The sequence below is a fragment of the Dermacentor andersoni genome, chromosome 8, assembly GCF_023375885.2.
Source record: "Dermacentor andersoni chromosome 8, qqDerAnde1_hic_scaffold, whole genome shotgun sequence".
NCBI classification, from domain to species: Eukaryota; Metazoa; Arthropoda; class Arachnida; order Ixodida; family Ixodidae; genus Dermacentor; species Dermacentor andersoni.
The window spans coordinates 34,079,961-34,098,789 of NC_092821.1; the positions used below are offsets into that span (position 1 = coordinate 34,079,961).

General features: G+C 46.2%; 1 protein-coding gene across 2 annotated transcripts in view; it reads right to left on the reverse strand.

Moving 5' to 3' along the window:
• Positions 1-18,829, reverse strand: part of LOC126526454 (spermatogenesis-associated protein 20-like) — a 53,125-nt gene that overhangs the window by 32,790 nt on the left and 1,506 nt on the right. For both annotated transcript variants that reach the window (XM_050174367.3, XM_072289629.1), the window contains exons 2-5: positions 17,583-17,735; positions 6,300-6,364; positions 3,663-3,817; positions 40-186 (exon numbers count right to left, since the gene is read on the reverse strand). In XM_050174367.3, the coding sequence (XP_050030324.2) occupies positions 40-186; positions 3,663-3,817; positions 6,300-6,364; positions 17,583-17,735 (520 nt within the window). The remainder of the gene's footprint in view (positions 1-39; positions 187-3,662; positions 3,818-6,299; positions 6,365-17,582; positions 17,736-18,829) is intronic.

Here is an 18,829-nt window from a genome sequence, read left to right on the forward strand (position 1 = left end):
CTCCCAAATGCGCAGCATAATTACCAACTTTTGCCATACCTGCTCAGCAATGTTGGTTAGCAGAGTCTTGAACCCAGGCTGGCCGAAGTACCGGTCATCAGGAGGAAAGTAGGTGCCACCGATGACCGGCTTCAGGTCGGGTGTGAGCCATACACTCATGGGCCATCCACCGCCTCCGGAGGTGGCCTGCGGCAAATGGAGAAGGAAGAAATGTTCGTACCTCAAATAACCAAAACAACACAGTTAAAAGCATCGAATTCACTCGAACATTTCTTCAAAGCAACAGGCATACTTAAAGCGTACTAGGTGCCATGCTGGATAGTAACCACATTGTAAGCACACCCCTTTTCCATTATTTGTATTTATGTATATGCTATGTATATATTCATGTATATTAGAGTCGACTTTCATTACAACGGACCCCGATAATCTGGCAAAAAATTTGTTTTACCCGGAGTCCATAATATTCAAGACACCTCACTTCTGAAACTTCAGCCACAATGTGTAACAACCTTATTGCAAAGAGTGAGTGACTAACGTCTAAAGTAAAAGAAAAAAAAGAGAAAAAGTCACAGTTTCCTCTGAAAGGTGAAGGAGCGATTGCAATAGCAAATTAATAGGCAGCTATGCGAAGCAAGGATAGTAGTTTTATCAGTTGTATAAAGTTGTAAACATCCACTTACTAACTAAATTAAGAAGCATGGTGTCACGTGCACACAAGTAAATATGAACACATCTCGCTCGACGGATATGGAAAGTCGCTGTCAAAATGTTGGAGCGACGAATTGTGGCAGCAGCAGCAATCTAGTTGACCATCGTGCATCTCTCGCTTCAACGAGAATGAAACACAGAAAGCACAGCACATACAAATCTACCGGCACTATGCGCACTCTGCAAACATCGCGGATCGCTTCCAAGATGAGGTCCGCGTGGGCATGCACTTTGTCCACGTCGCAGATCACTTTCAAGGTGCGGTGTCCCCTTCCTGTGCCTCGCGCACATAAGACGGCGCGCTTCCGCCCTGCTTTCCTCCCTCCCTCTCTCGGGCGCACGCGCCTGATATTGAGCCGCGATTGTTGGCTGACCCTTGTAAGTCAGTTGGCAGCCGGTGTCTGCACGGTAGAAGTCCATTTTATGCACCCAATTTTGACAAAGATTGCTGCTAATTTCGTCAGCTGTAGCCGATAGTCCACTGTAGCGCTGTCCGTTTAAAGTGAACTTCGTTGCATCAATAAAATAGGTTGAGCAAACTAAGGTTGAAATATGGTCCGTTATATGCGAAAGTCTGTTGTACGCGGGCTCTCCACTTGCGTCCCCCCTTAATGATGTGGCAAGTGTAGTAACTGACATTACTAACTGTTTTAGAGCTCACGAGAATGACATCGAGAGCTGTAGAGAATGTCTGAAGGAAAAGGACATTCCACGTGGCCAAAGAAAAGGCAACAAAAACGAGCTGCACCTTTGCCTCTCTGTAGTGCAGAGTTTAACAACACAGTTAACAATGCCGTAATAAATACAGTTTCGCCAGACGAGTACAATAAACATAAGTGCGCATAGATAACATACGACATAACTAGTTGTCCCGACTTTCCGTTTCCTTTATATAGTTATTTCTATATTCAAATTAAACGTGCCAATAAACTTCCTCTATATTGTATCTGCCTTCATGATCTGTCACTCCGTGTGGTAGTGACTAACAAAAAATCGAGTGCCGACCTTGTTATTTTTGCATTTGAGATGGAGGAGCATGACAGAACAGCGACACATCAAATGGGAACACAACACACAAGAGCCAATGGGCTTTAGGTCAGAACCATCAAAGCATGACAGAAAAATGCAGCAACGAGGAATTTGCCAATGGTGTTCTATTATACCTCTTGAGAATACCAGTAAGTAAGCTGTAATTCATGACTTGAGAATGCTGACCTCATGCACTTCAAGTCATTTTTATTCAACTCCCAATCTGGCCTTGTCAACTGGAACTTGGCCTTGTCGCCTACTACCAGCCTCATTGCTTATTACCAGCCAAAATAGTTTACAACGTGACCATGGGAAGTGATATGCTACCATTGGCATAGCCGGAGAGGTGGGGGTCGAACACACTCCCCTCCCCCCCAAAAATTTTTTTTGACGAACGTCCCCTCCTTCATCTCTCTTTCCCATGAAACAATGTTTCAGGAGGTGGGCTCCGAAAGAGCGACATGGTTGAAAGGGGAAGCTTGAATGTGAAAGCAAGGTAAGGGCTAGTGGCAGTCCGAAGGGGGGGGGGGGGGGGGTGTCATGGGGGCAATCCCCTCTCCCATGCACACAGCATTGCGGCCCCATTCATGACGCGCCTCTACCTCATTACGGTTCATGTTGACCATAACTGCTGAGGGGGGATCAATGATAAAAAATTCCACACACAGATAAAGATGGTACGAGCATGCGCATCAAGCTCGGAGGCATTGTTGCTCCCCACCAGGCCTCCGTGTTGTCGAAGAGCTTCTCATTTCTGGTACTGTACTTGACCGAATTGTCGATCACACTGCGCGGAAGAAAAGCATTCCAAAAATATTGCACCTTGCTTGTCTAGGAAATGCATAATAAGCACTCCCCCCATTCTTTCTTCTTCTTTCTCTTTCCCTTGACTCTGACTTTCATTCTACTAATAAACTTCTAAGGAGCTTGCTAGGAGTCATGGCAAAAAGACTGGAAAGTCAGGCAGCAAAAGTTTTTTGCGTTCGAATTTTCAGACCTCCTACTACATTGACTCCATGGGGTAGATGGCAGTGCCGCGACACTAAAACAGAAGTCACTAACACGGCCGTCACTAACAAAAGTAATTGGTGATGAGCGCCTGCACCCGCCTTGCACACATTTTTCCGCCATGTTTTTTTTTTTTCCGCGGGCGGCGTTGAGGAGTCTCTCCTAAGCTTTTCGTCCCTGGTGGGGTCAGAGGAATGCTGGTCGGAGGCGCAGCCGCGTAATTTGGCCCGCTGCTGAGAGCATTGTCGAAGCACAGCATGTTCGAATTACCCGCCACAAACGTGTGTGCATTCATATTAACGTGATTCTACTGTGTGTGTGTGTGCACGTGCATGTGTGCATGTGTGCATTATGCACGTTTCTGTGTTGCTGAAACAACACTTTGCTTAACTTATGACTAAAGTTTTTCATTGCTAAGGCATGCAGCCCCTTTGCATCAAATTACGCTATGATCCTTGTGCTATTTGGAAAAACGGTTATAAAAAAAAATTATCAGTGGCATATATATATATATATATATATATATATATATATATATATATATATATATATATATACATGCCACTGATTACAACTTCTGTGTTTTTATCGAGCGCACCTTCTATTTAGGCCTTATTTCTTCCCCTGCATCCCATTCCATGCAGAGTAAGTAACATGCAGACAAAAAAAAAGGTCGTAGTTTCACCCGACAAAGGCCGGTCCCGTGGATGGAATGTCAGTACGGTCTTGTTATTTTTTTCTGTGTTTCTATTCTTTGAACCACACACACACACACACACATAGAGAGAGAGAGAGAGAGAGTGAAGGAGTGGCAGTTGTCTGCAGAGAAGCCCCCCCCCCCCCTCCTAAAATAAATTTATGGCTGCGCCACTGTATGCTACACTCAATCAAAGGTGGCAGTACTGCTACCACACCTGGATGTAGGTCATGTAGACACGGTCGACGTCCGGCCGTTCCTCACGGTCCACTTTGACGTTGACGAAGTGGTCGTTCATGAGCTTGGCAATCTCGGCATTCTCAAAGGACTCCCGCTCCATCACGTGGCACCAGTGGCACGTTGAGTAGCCTACTGCATATGCACGCAGGCAACATAAGGTTAACGGGGACAGACAATGGGAGGGTCACAACCAACCAACTATTCCAACTACTCCCTTTCACTAACAAATAATAAATAACATTAAATAACTAGAAGAAATAGGCCCCGCTTATACAACATGAATCAGGGGTACTGAGGCACTCAATATCCACCATATAAAGCCAACATATCATACTGTCACATTGTAGTGATGGTCGAGAACACAGTAGCGAAACTGTGAATGATGAATCGAACTCTTTATTGGGCAAACTTGTGCCCTGAAAGGCAAGTGACATTCAAAGCACAACAATAGTGGTGAATACAGTCAGCAGACAATGAAAATCTGATCTGTGGGTCAAGCAGGCATTGGCTTTTATACATGAGTCATCGAAGGTTCCAGTGTAATCACTGGTGCCCGTATGCCTTCCAGAAATTACTACACAATTTGTGTCACACATAGTACAATGAGATTACACAAGGCTCGGTGACAACAGACAACGAATAGAAGCATCGACAACATTCGAGAAACTTCGATACATGCAGGCACGTCCTGCGCCTGGCGATAACATTCAACATTTGTTAGCCGGTGAAAAGCGGTCACCGGAGAAAGATAAACAAGTACACGTGTCAATATAAATCAAATCGAATTGCGACATTTAATGTCCCAATGCAACACACTGGCTGTGAGGCATGCCGTAGTGGGGAACTCCGCATTAATTTTGACAACCTGCCTTTTCTTTAACATGCAACTAAAACCAAGTCAACCTCTGGCAAAATGTAACCACCAGGACCGGGAGTTAAACGTGTGCCCTTGGGCTGAGCAGAAGAATGCCCCAGCCACTGAGCCATGGCCAGTGGGTCTCAACATCACGTAAAGTCGTACAGCTACTGTATAAAGCCAACAGGTCCTGAAGCCACAGAAAAGGTGAAGAAAATGTATTTTCTTTTGTTAAACTGTCTGAGTAACTGTATTGAATATTGCAGGGGAAGCTCAAGGTGAAACAATTTTTTTTTATTATGGTAATACTGCCACTTCCCGAAATGTCAACACAATTTCAGCTTTTACACCTTAGTTTAGAGCCTACATCACCTAAGATTAATATTTAAAAACTGAATTAATGCAACTTCTTTATATTACATGCAAACTACTACTTACCTACGAGGTTAGAAACCTGGACACACAAATAGTGACAAAAACGTCACTGTCATTTATATTGTTCTAATTTTAAAGGTATGCAGCTAAAAGAACACCTGCATGCGCAACCTTGGTGAAAGACAGGGATAATTTAAGATCTCCATAAAAGGCCTTCATCCTTCAGTGGACAATACACAAAGATGATTATGATGCATAACACAGCCCTGGGAATGCTAGCCAGTATCACTTGTTGCCATGGCAGCAGGTGTGGAACATCCACTGAGCCACGGAACACATGTGGAACATGGGCTCCGAGCAGGCAAAGCCTATAATGTCTCAAGCCGCCTAAGTCATCAAGTCTGCTAGAGTTGAGGCCCTTACAATGCTACATGTGAAAAGAATCAAAGGAACTCGGGCACTAAGTAATTAGTCAAGTAACCATCCTTAAAAGTCCACAGACATTGATTGCACCTCTTTGCTTTGTATGGTGAACAGTGCATACAGCCAACAAAAATCAGTCATTGACAAAGAACGACATTATACTTAATTACAGTGTGCGCTAATGTAACAGTGACAAATGTCCTGTTTTTTTTTTTACAAGATTCGGCACAAAATGTCATGGGCTGTCTCGTTGAGGGGCACATGTAATTTTCTTTATTCACTACTGCCAGCTGCCTTTTGGCAGCCAAGGCAGGAGTGGTACAGGTACAAGAACAAGTGTAAAGATAACACAAGTCATCAGTTCAATGTTACAGATACATCAAAGAGTAGTACAAGAATAAAGTAACAAGCAGACTCTGCAACAAGTATGAAGAAAGATCGCAGGCACCAGAGGCAGTTGACCAAACTAGCGAAAGGAAAAGAGAAACGCATGATACAGACCCCAACAAGTGACAAAAATAAATGCGAACTGCTACAGAAAATGAGACACTGCCAATAAAATAAAGACTTGTGATGTCATCCATGTCACATCTATCTATCATCATCACAGGTGGGAGTACGTTCCATTCCTAGCATTTCTTGGGAAAAAAAATTAAACACAATAGGCATTCACTCCCATTTGCACTTGCATAATATTCCTATTTAGTTCTTTATATCCTTTTGTAATTTGATCTTGTGTATACCTTTGTATTTTGAATCTTGTGTTCTTTCTTTCTTTTTACATGGAACATCCCTTAAAAGGAAAAAACACAAATTTTATGTTTTTTGCAAATTCTTTTTAATACAAGAGGAATACAAATTTTGTTAAAGGTAGCAACAGTTTTGTGCATGTGTTGATCTAGCTATAGTGCCTTAGGCTGCTGACACCCACAGAAGAAAAGCAACCAAGACTCAACTTACCAGACAAGAAAATGAGTTTATCCTCATCTTTGGCCTTCTTGAAGGCATCCTCACCCCATGGATACCTAAAAATGAGACAGTGCATTTTCAACCATCTTCTTTTTTTCTTTCTTTCACCCCTCATGAAGCCTTTCTTTGCAAGCTCAAAAGAAATTGAAAACAGTTAGCATTCTCCAAAGATTGTTAAGCAACTGAACTAGGCTAATTGGTTATAAATAACTGTGATTAGACCAATCCCACATATGCCAACCAACTAGGTTTATTAATATTTTATAATCTTAATCCAGTTTCAGAGTTCTTTCCATTCCATTATCAAGGATGGCTATCACCAAGGGTGACATTACCTCCGGTGATGGACTGGGAACAACTCCAAAGCTTTTTGAACACTGAAAATTACATGCCACTTTTGAACTTACTGTGGCTCATAACAATAATCATTATCAATGTTTGTGCACTTCATTTATTAACATTCTGCCCTCACTACTTTCATGACAAGAAAGGAACGAGAAGTTGTAAGAAAGATTGTTGACGATTGTTATTGTGAGGCACCATATATCGAAACTAAAGGGTGTTTCGTACTGTATCCCATGTCCTCGACAGTTACACCTTTTTTTTTGTATGTCAGCAATTTATAGAAGTATTCACTAGGTATTGGGAAGTGCTCGCATTTGTGTTGTGCATATCACACGTATTTGTGGAGGCGGCCAAGTAGAGGAAGCCACCATGGCCAGGGTTTATTAGATCTGGCCAACCGTGGTGTTAATGGCCCTGGGGAGTGGCCAGTGGATGTGACGTCGAAAAGTTTGCCTTTGTTTATGGGGATACAAGCTGCTGCCAAGATGGCACTAGCATAAATTTGTGTCGCCACCTGCTGGCAGCAGCAGAGAGCAGTCATTAAGGGAGGGTTGTGCAAGTTCAAGAGGAGTGGGTAGCACACAGCAACCCTGCCTGAACATCTGGTTTCTGCAGATGCCACGAGGTGGCGACACAAGTTTATGGTAGCACCGTCTCTGCAGCAGCTTGTGTCCCCACAAGCAAAGGCAAACCTTACATTTCTTCCTTACAAACCAGGCAAGTAACTGCGCCGAGTGTTGCCTTGAACAATGCGCACCTCAACATACAGTCTTTCTGAGAAATTTGAGCAAGAACAGTGCAGCAGTAAGTGCAAACTCTTTTTTCAAAGATTTTAATTGAAATGCACACATTCCTGTGTGTGAATTTGTGCTTCTTTAGAGAAAACGATCAGTCTGTTGGCTTCAATTTATCTGTTCATCCTGCCCAGGAGGATATCCAGCAACTAGTGCGGTGGTAGCATCCTTTTGGAATGCGCATGCCAAATAGAAAAGTACATTCATGATGTACATTAACGGGGGTGCACATTTATGAGCATTTTTCTGCAGAGTACAATCAGCCTCTCTATATGGCTTTCATAGATTACGAAAAGGGATTTGATTCAGTAGAAATACCAGCAGTCATAGAGGCATTACGTAATCAAGGAGTGCATTGGAAAATACCTACAAAGATTCCACAGCTACCTTGGTTCTCCACAAGAAAAGTAGAAAGATACCTATAAAGAAAGGGGTCATGCAAAGAGACACAGAGACACCATCTCTCCCTATTCACTGCATGCTTGGAAGAAGTATTTAAGCTATTAAACCAGGAAGACTTAGGAGTGAGGATCAACGGCGAATATCTCAGCAACGTTCAGTTTGGAGATGACACTGTCCTGTTCAGCAACACTGGGGACAAATTACAACAAATGATTGAGGACCTTAACAGAGAAAGTGTAAGAATGGGGTTGAAGATTAATATGCAAAAGACAAAGATAATAGTAAATAGCCACGCATAGGAACAAGAGTTCAGAATCACCAGTCAGCCTCTGGAGTCTTTGAAGGAGTACGTTTACCTAGGTCAATTACTCACAGGGGACCCTGATTGTGAGAAGGAAATTCACAGAAGAATAAAAATGTGTTGGAGTGCATACGGCAGGCATTGCCAGATCCTGACTGGAAGCTTACCACTGTTAGAATCTGGGTCGCAAGCCCCAAGGGTAGCGTTGGCCTGGCGGCCTGGGGCACAACTGGAAGCATCCGAAGGTCCTGGCAAAGCATGAGTCGACTGGTAACAGAACAACTGGTTTATTCTAACATCGCAAAAGAGCGGGCGGTCAGGTCGACCGAAGTGAGAGACGGGAGAGCACGTAACTCGACAGAAGAAATCGGAGCCTCTCTCTTGGCGTCCGGGGCAGCTGCTCTTATACTTTCGCAGTTGAGGGCAAGAAGGAAGGCCTCGTGACGAGACCACGTGACGGCGGGTACGGACAGACTGAGAGACACGTTGAGACGAGTGTAGTGACGCATCGCCAAGCTGGCGCCTGTCAGACCTCCTCGCTTCACACTTGGGGAGCTCCTCTCCCCGGCTGCCGCGCTTTGACAAGCGTGGGCACACACACACACACGCACACACGAAGACACGTGGCACTGAAACACGCCTGGACGCGCTTGGCGGGGAGACTGCGGGAGCTCCGAACGGGCCAAAATGTCCGCCGCTTTGAACGAAGCTCCGGCGTCCGTTGCATCCGCGCCGGCTATACCGCGCGTTGTAGGCGAAACGTAACAGACCGCCCCGCCGGGGGAAGGAGATCCCGATGGTCAGGGGACTGCATCCGCTGTCCGGAGGGATGTCGCTCGATGATGCTCATAACCGAAGTCGGGCGTCCTTCGGCGTTTCTTGAGCGCAGCGCACAGAGAAGGCCTCGTTCTCTCGTTCAGTTTCACCCAGGACACTGCAAAGTGACTTCGGGAGAGTTGACATTTTTGTTCTCGTTCCCGGCAAGCGTTAGAACTACGCCGAAACTCAACCGCTCAGTCAGCAAGCACGGCACAACCCTCACTAAGCCCTGCCAGGCTCTTTCCCCTTTTTTACTACTGCCTAGTTCCTTACAGTAGTTTAGCAGCACTCAGAACACGTCCACAAATTGGAAAATTGCACGAGAAAGCACATCATCACTTTGAAACACTACACAAAAGCAATATGTTAAAAATCCTGCCTCAGGAAGAAAAACATCAGTAACAAACAATTTTGAGGCTGATTCCCACGTTAGGGGCTTCGACTTAAGCCATCGGCGTTACCGTTGAGACTCCCCTTTTTGTAACGCACCTCAAAGGAATATTGTTGCAAAGCGAGGCTCCAGCGCAGGAGGCGGCCATTTTTGGGAGAGATGGTCTGCAGCCATTGGAGAGGGCAGTGATCCGTCTCAATGATAAACCTCGAGCCGGCTAGGTAGCATGACAATTTCTGAACGGCCCACACGATACACGCACACTCTTTCTCGGTGGCGCTGTACGCCTGCTCACGACTGGTCAGCTTACGACTAGCATACAGGACGGGGTGTTCTACTTCTCCATTTTCCCGTTGGCACAGTACAACGCCCATGCCTCGCTCACTAGCATCACACTGAACAACGAACCCTTTTGTGTAGTCGGGCGATCGTAGCACAGGCTGGCTTGTTAGGGCGCTCTTTAGGGCGCTAAAAGCTTTTTCCTTCGTCTCATCCCAGACGACTGTTTGCGGCTCTGTCTTTCTTAGAGTATCCGTCAAGGGAGCCGCGATATCAGAGTACCTGGGGATGTACCTCTGATAGTAGCCGGCGACACCTAAGAACGACCGAATATCGGTCTTCGTGCGCGGTTGCGGGAAGTCTCGCACAGCGGCCACCTTTATTTCAGAGGGGCGGCGACGACCCCGACCAATCACGTGACCGAGGTAGACAACCTCGGCCTGTGCTAACTGGCACTTGGGAGCCTTGACTGTCAAGCCCGCATCGCGCAGGCGGGTTAGCACTGCCCGCAAGTGGGCCATATGCTCAGGCCAGGATGCGGAGAATATCGCTACGTCGTCTAGATACGGTAAAGCGAATTCTTGCTGTCCCCGCAACACTTTATCCATGAGGCTTGAAAAGCAGTATGGCGCGTTCTTCAAACCAAAACTCAAAACTTTAGGACGGAATGTCCCCATTGGTGAAATGAACGCCGCATACCTACTAGCCTCTTCTGTAAGTGGAACCTGCCAATAACCCCTGACAAGATCTAGGGTGGAAATAAACTGAGCGCTACTCACTCTCTCAAGGCGCTCCTCGATGTTAGGGATCGGATAAATTTGATCCTTAGTGATGGAATTAAGCCTGCGGTAGTCGACGCAAGGACGAGGTTCCTTGCCCGGTACCTCAACTAATATCAAAGGGGAGGTATAATCACTCTCACCCGCCTCAATAACACCGAGCTGTAGCATTTTCTTTACCTCAGCCTCCATAATATCGCTCTGGCGGGGTGACACCCGGTACGCCTTGGATCGTACTGGCTCTGGGGAGGTAAGTTCTATGTCATGAGTAAGGACAGAAGTCCTACCAGGCCTCTCAGAGAACAGACCTTGAAACTCTTGTAAGAGCTGGTGTAGTTCGGTTTTCTGCTCAGGCGACAGCGATGCTTTACTGATTAAGTCACTAATGACTTGATCGGTGTCTTTCCTGTTCGTTACTGAGCCTAGTCCCGGAAGCTCGACCGGTAGCTCTTCGGGAGCGTTTACCATCATACATACTACTGCTTCCCGTTGCTTATAGGGTTTGAGCAGATTACAGTGGTAAACTTGCTGTGCTTTCCGTTTTCCTGGCAGACTGACCACGTAGTTAACGTCCGACAGTTTTTGAACAATCCGTGCTGGGCCCTCCCACTGCACGTCGAGTTTGTTCTTTAGCGATGTGCGCAATATCATGACCTCATCGCCCACCTCAAAACGACGGCCCCTGGCTGTCCGATCATAATAAATCTTGGCCCTCTGCTGGGCCTTTGCCATTGCTTCACCTGACAACTCCTGTGCCCTTCTTAAGCGTTCGAGGAGCCTAAGCACGTACTCCACCACGACTGGGTCGTCGCCCCTGCCTTCCCACGATTCTCGAAGCATGCGAAGCGGAGACCGCAGCGAGCGACCGTACACCAGCTCAGCTGGCGAAAACCCCGTGGCCGCATGCGGCGCGGTACGTAATGCAAACATCACCCCAGGCAGACACAGCTCCCAGTCAGTTTGATGTTCAAAACACAATGCTCTCAACACGCGCTTCATGACGGAGTGGAGCTTCTCAACGGAATTCGACTGGGGGTGGTGCACTGAGCTGTGTAACAGCTTTACCCCGCACCTTTCGAGAAAGGCTGTCGTCAAAGCGCTAGTAAACACTGTGCCCTGATCTGATTGGATTTCCGCAGGAAAACCAACTCGCGCAAATATGGACAGTAGTGCATTGACTATCTCAACTGAGCTGAGTTCTTTAAGCGGCACTGCTTCAGGGAACTTTGTCGCTGGGCAGATCACAGTCAAAATGTGTCTGTACCCCGTGGCTGTTACCGGCAGAGGTCCCACTGTATCAATAACGAGCCGTCTAAAAGGCTCCGTAATGATAGGTACCAACTTCAACGGCGCCCTCGATTTGTCCCCTGGTTTGCCCACCCGCTGACAGGTGTCACATGTCCTCACAAAGTGGTCTGCGTCCCGAAAACACCCTGGCCAATAGTACTCTTGCAAGAGACGGACCTTAGTTTTCTTAACTCCTAGGTGTCCGGACCACGAACCCCCATGCGACAAGCGCAACAGATCCTGACGGTAGCACTGAGGCACGATCAGCTGATCGAACTCCACTCCTCTGCGGTCTAGATACTTTCGGTACAGGACCCCACTTCTTTCCACAAAGCGAGCATTTTTCTTGGCGACACCTTCCTTGACAATGCAGCGTATGTTTTCTAGGCTGCCATCCTTCTTTTGCTCGGCTATCAAAGCCGACCGGCTGACTTTTAGCAACCTATTAAGTCCGTCTGACGTAGGCGCGATGAGCAAATCTGCAGATAGCTCTTCTAACTTTCCCGCATCGGGAATTTCCTCTCCAGTATCTGGTGCCTTTAACGCTACAGGCTCAATTTTATTCAGTTCGGGCGTGCTCTGAATATCAGCTTGCTGCGCCTCTGACCCTTTCTCATCGTTCGACAACGTCGGCCCCGCAACTACCGCCTTTGCAGCGAGCTCCCGAACCTTCGATCTGGTTAAGGCCTGAACGCTAGCCTCACCAAACAAAAGCCCCTTCTCGCGCAGGAGGTGATCAGACCTGTTCGAAAATAGGTACGGGTACTGGGGGGGCAGCATAGATGACACTGCGGCCTCCGTCTCAAGCGCTCCGAAAGGTCCTTCAATAAGCACTTTTGCTACGGGCAGACACACGCTGTGAGCTTCCACGGCTTGCTTGATCCATGCGCACTCGCCCGTGAACATATCGGGTTCTACGTAGGAGGGGTGAACTACATCCATCGTAGCTGCGGAATCGCGAAGCACTCGGCACTCTTTCCCGTTCACGAGGAGGTCTCGCATGTAAGGCTCAAGAAGCTTCATGTTCTCGTCAGTGCTGCATAAGGACAAAAACACGACTTTTGTTTTTGTTTCTGGACACTGCGCCGAAAAGTGACCCGGCTTCTGGCACGTATAACAAACGCGCGCTTGCCTCGTCTCGAACCGCTTTCTGCGTTCGGCTTCGGCTGCCGCCGTCTCCTTACGTTCGGTCGGACTGCTTTCACTCGCATCCGCACTACGTCTGTCCCCCTTTGCTCTCATGGGCGTGAACTTCGGCCTCTCAAACTTGGAGCCAAATTCACCCTTTTGACCGTCCTTAGCTCCGCGAGCCCGACGCGTCACAAACTCCTCGGCTAGCTCAGCGGCTCGAGCCACCGTACTAACGTCTGGCCTATCCAAGACCCAGTACCGCACGTTCTCAGGTAACCGACTATAAAACTGTTCCAGCCCGAAACACTGCAGAACTTTCTCGTGGTCACCAAACGCTTTCTCTTCTTTGAGCCACTCCTGCATGTTTGACATTAGCCTGTAGGCAAACTCTGTATATGACTCACTTCTGCCTTTCTCATTTTCCCGAAACTTCCGACGGAACGCCTCCGCTGACAGCCTGTACTTTTTTAGCAGACTCGATTTCACTTGGTCGAAATCCTCTGCCTCCTCTCTCTTCAAGCGAGCGACTACGTCGGCCGCCTCACCGGGTAACAAAGTGAGCAAGCGCTGTGGCCACGTTTCCCGAGAGAACCCCTGCTTCTCGCACGTTCGCTCCAAGTTAACCAGGAACAAACCAATGTCCTCTCCAAGCTTAAACGGCCGCATCAGGTCAGTCATTTTTAACGATACTCGTTCTCCTGCACCGTGTGCCTGACTTCCATTACGAGCGCGTTCCATCTCTATCTCGAGACGCTTCATTTCCAAAGCGTGTTCGCGCTCTTCTTTTTCTTTCTGCTCTTTTCGTTCGCGCTCCTGTTTCTGTTCTTTAAGTTCGCGCTCCTGTCTTTTTGCCGTCTCCCTCTCCTCAATGGTCTCAAGGCATTCCGACAGCTCGTCATCCTCAGCTTCTAACTCAAGAATAGCCCTCAGCAGTTCTGGTTTTCTGAGTTTGTCTGAGACATCCAGACCCAACTCTCTTGCAAGCTCCAGCAATTTCGGTTTGCGCAACGACTTCAAATCCATGGCTGCTCTGAATGCTGCTTTCTCTACTGCCTACTATTGTCTTGCCGCAAACTAACCCGGCAGCAACGACAACCACAATTACCAGCTCTGTTTCTGACACTAACAAAAGCCTGGCAAAACTCAGTAGAAGAAAGTCCCGCACTCACCAAACCTCGCAGCCAAGAATTCAGCGCAGTCGTTCCGCTGCAGGCAACCAGTCATCACACAGGGCTCGTTGCACTGCTCCCGGATGGTCGTTGTGCTGCTCAGCATACAGTCAACCGCATATCTTCGCTGCTGGCCTCCGTTGTCGCGATCTCACCGCTGGCAACCAGCTGTTAGAATCTGGGTCGCAAGCCCCAAGGGTAGCGTTGGCCTGGCGGCCTGGGGCACAACTGGAAGCATCCGAAGGTCCTGGCAAAGCATGAGTTGACTGGTAACAGAACAACTGGTTTATTCTAACATCGCAAAAGAGCGGGCGGTCAGGTCGACCGAAGTGAGAGACGGGAGAGCACGTAACTCGACAGAAGAAATCGGAGCCTCTCTCTTGGCGTCCGGGGCAGCTGCTCTTATACTTTCGCAGTTGAGGGCAAGAAGGAAGGCCTCGTGACGAGACCACGTGACGGCGGGTACGGACAGACTGAGAGACACGTTGAGACGAGTGTAGTGACGCATCGCCAAGCTGGCGCCTGTCAGACCTCCTCGCTTCACACTTGGGGAGCTCCTCTCCCCGGCTGCCGCGCTTTGACAAGCATGGGCACACACACACACACGCACACACGAAGACACGTGGCACTGAAACACGCCTGGACGCGCTTGGCGGGGAGACTGCGGGAGCTCCGAACGGGCCAAAATGTCCGCCGCTTTGAACGAAGCTCCGGCGTCCGTTGCATCCGCGCCGGCTATACCGCGCGTTGTAGGCGAAACGTAACACCACTATCAGTGGAAAGAAAGGTATACAATCAGTGCATTCTACCGGTGCTGACATATGGGGCAGAGACTTGGTGACTGACAAAGAAGCTTGAGAACAAGTTAAGGACCGCACAAAGAGCGATGGAACTAAAACTGTTAGGCATAAGAGACAGAAAGAGAGAGGCATGGATCAGAGGGCAAACAGGGATAGCCGATATTCTAATTGACATTAAAAGAAAAAAATGGAGCTGGGCAGGCCATGTAATGTGTAGGATAGATAAACGGTGGACCACTAGAGTTACAGAGTGGGTGCCAAGAGAAGGGAACCGCAGTCAAGGATGGGAGAAAACTAGGTGGGGTGATGAAACTGAGAAATTCACATGCGCAAGTTGGAATCATTTGGTGCAGGACAGCCATAATTGGAGATCGCAGGCAGAGGCCTTCGTCCTGCAGTGGACATAAAGACAGGCTGATGATGACGATGATGACATTTATGAGCAAAAGTTTGCAGACCAATGGTACCGCAATTTTTTTTTTCAAGTGAGACTTTCTTCGCCTACCTACCCAAGTTCGGCTTGGCTGCTGTCAGCTGGGTCAGTCAGTATCTCAGCAAATTTATTTATGTTAACATAACCCTTGTATGCTGACCAACAAGGTAGTGCGAGTGGTGCATGTCTGTGCTGTGTAGCAAAAATATAAACTTCTACACAAAACCTGAAGATATAATGTCGGCTCACATGCATCTCCAAAGCACACTGACCTGTTAATGGAATGGCTCATCATATATAATGGATTCATTAATTTACTTCATCTTCTAATTGATTTAGCCATTCAGTATGTGGCGCTGTGTGTGTGTGCCGGTTCTTGGGCAATCCTCCAGAATGGGCATGTACCACTGTGACACAGGAGGTACATAATCCTTAAAGTGTTGCTTGATATGTGCCCTACTTTTCTGTGCATACACCAGATTTGGAGACATACCTTGTGAATGATTCAATGCATAAACATAAACATTGCATGTGATTGCACATTGCATAGGATGAATGTAATCAAAATTGTATGCATTGTGGTTAGTTATAAAGCATTTAAATCAACCGTTCTCTAAAGCTTCACTTCAGACAGATTGCAACCATGTGCGTTGCATCTGCATATTTTCTTTCAGTTTTTTTTTTCTTCTTTTTTTCCACATCCTGGGCATAGTAGCTGGAATCAAGTGGCACAGCTTGTGTCTGCACATTGCCCCAGTGCGGTGTATTGAAGCAATTCCACGTTGCGGACCTGTACCAGAAAAATGTAATTTTTTTTTTTGCCGATGCCGCGGTCTCTAAACTTTCGATTGTGACTGTACATCTCAAACGAATCCGACCAGGGCCCCGGGATAACATAAAACTATTTCCCTCTATTTTTATTTCAAATTAATCATTAGCCCGGTGTGATTGGTTAAAATTTTTTGAGCCACACCCACATGGGCATATTCGAAATGTTTTCTCTTCCACTTTGCCCATTTTGTGAGATTTTATCATTCCCATCTGATATCTTATTTTCCCACAATGCAACTCATCGGAAGACTAATAAAACTTGTTGCACCAGTACACGTCTATTCCTTTCACATTTGTCTGTATAGTGCCATATCTTTCTCTCAGCATAGTCAAAAGATAGTTGTCATATCCAACGTGCATCTTACAATAACATCATTACACAATGCTGTCAACCGATATTGATTCCTAGCTATAACAATTAGCATTTAATAGATCCTACTACTAATAAATTAATGACAGATTCACCGTAACTTTAAAAAGCTTAAAATTGGCATGGATGTGACAAGAAGTGGTTATAACAATCAGATTTTAAGTATTTTTTTTATTGTCATACAAGTGAACTGCATTGCTACTGTTTTACATTTACAAACACCAAAGCAAACAACTGATACTTCTGAAGTGGCTGGCTTTTATAGGAAACGTATTACTTTTATACATGATACAGCCAAATTTAGAGAGCCCAGTATGTACTTACCTGCAAAAATTTATTTTTTGTGTGTCTATGCTAGCCGATTGAATGGGGACCGAATAATGTAGTCATTCCATACATATCAGTCCAGTTCAACTGTTTTTCATGCTTCGTCACTGGCCTGAATACTTTCACCAGGATTGGTCACTACATAGCGGCGGATCATATGAATTGAATTGGAACATCAGAGTTGAGACATTACATGAGCCCTGTAATGTGAATGGGGTTACCGAAACACAAATTTGGCACTTCCTCCAGCGCATTATGTCTGGAGGCCTACCAATCTACTGTTAGACCTTCAATTGAATATGCCAGCATTGTATGGGACCCATACAGAGCAGCCGTATAAATGAAGTAAAAGAAGTAAAATGTCTAGGTGTTCAGTTAATATATGAATCATCTTAAATGCTGAGATTCTCCAACTTCGATGCCAACATTGGAAAAACTTGAGCATTTGTCGGAGCGAAGAAAAGCTACCAAGCTAAAATCCTTTCACCGACTCTACTCCTCAAAATTAAACATTCAACAGGTAGATCTTATAATAAAGACATAACTGGGCCCTCCCGTCATAAACACAGTCTGCAGCATTAAACCCATGTTAGTCTACACAGGCATACACAAACACTCATTTTTCCCTAGAACAATAGCTGATTGTAGTCCCTTGCCACACAATTCATCCCTTCTCAGTTCTGTCGTTTAAGCTGTTTTATGTCTATCCGCATGACATTATTGCTACTGCAACCAAAACACAAAGATCAGCATGCTATGCATATGTGTCCACATCTGATATCATACTGACACACTAACGTAACAGTTGTAGCTCACCAGTCGACAGGGTTGCTGGCATGCTGCAGGAGATACGGAGACTTTTCATTGGAAAGCCGATTTTTCCTGCAGCTAGCTGAAGCTGAGCCGTGTGCTGAGGAAGTAGAAGAAGCCGCCATCTCGCCTAAACAAAGCAGTGGTCGCCTGCAGCGCCTGCATGCCCACGGGCAAGGAAGATATAACACCAGTTTATCTGGCAGACACTCTTAAACAATATGCACTCTTCCCATGCGTGTAACGCACTTTGCGAGATCTTGCATATACGTGGCGTCACATCACCTTTCATTATTGTTCTTGTTTTTGTGTATTTCATGCAGGTTTTTTTCATTTTCTTGTATTTCGTATTCACACAGGACACATATATGCTAATATTCTAAAATAAATAATGTGGAAATCAGTGCAGTTCTCATCTATCATTGCCCAAGTCTTTTTGTTATTTGTAATCACAGTGCAGGATTTAGCCACCGCAGGAAAAGTTAGGAATACTTCCACATTCGTGACAACAAACTGTCAAGGTTCTAGTGCACCTTATTATCAAAGCACAGATAATACTGTGTGTCTGGAACCCACTCTGCAGATAACCAGCAGGCTGTGTTGAAAATGGAGGGTAAGTCTGTTTTCCTTTTGACACTGGAGACAATGATAATTATTGTATGCTGCAAGCACTCAAGCACCCTGCAAAGCTTAAAGTTATATGGTCGACAGGACATATTATTTTTTTATGACAATATGAGCACACAGTTCTTATAGGATAAACAAAACACCAGATGCCCCAGCAAAGTCCACAGTACAATGGTATATAAATCAACTGTTTAATAACAGGAGCCCACCCACTGATGTATGTACTACTTGGAGTGCATCATCATCACTTCACAGGGTAATATTAACTGCAATGTAACAAAACTAGCTCACATAATGGAGCGGAATTCACGAAGTCCTACTCTGCCCTGTACAAGTTTGTTTTTGGTGAAAGATCAGTGTCATGGTGATGAGGCAAAAGGCAACAGTATCAACAAGAACGCCTCTTTCTGTATCAGTGAGGCACCTGGAAGATTGTACACTGCGAAGTATAACTTCATGAATGTCGCTCTAGGACCTGCACAAATCTTCTTACGTCATGCATAGTATTGTGCAGTCAGGCAATTATGTGACGGGGCACACGCATGCCTATATCATGTGTTCCCCGTAACTGATGCCAAAATTTAAATATCTATGCAAGTGACACGTAGCTGGACAGAACCAAGTTA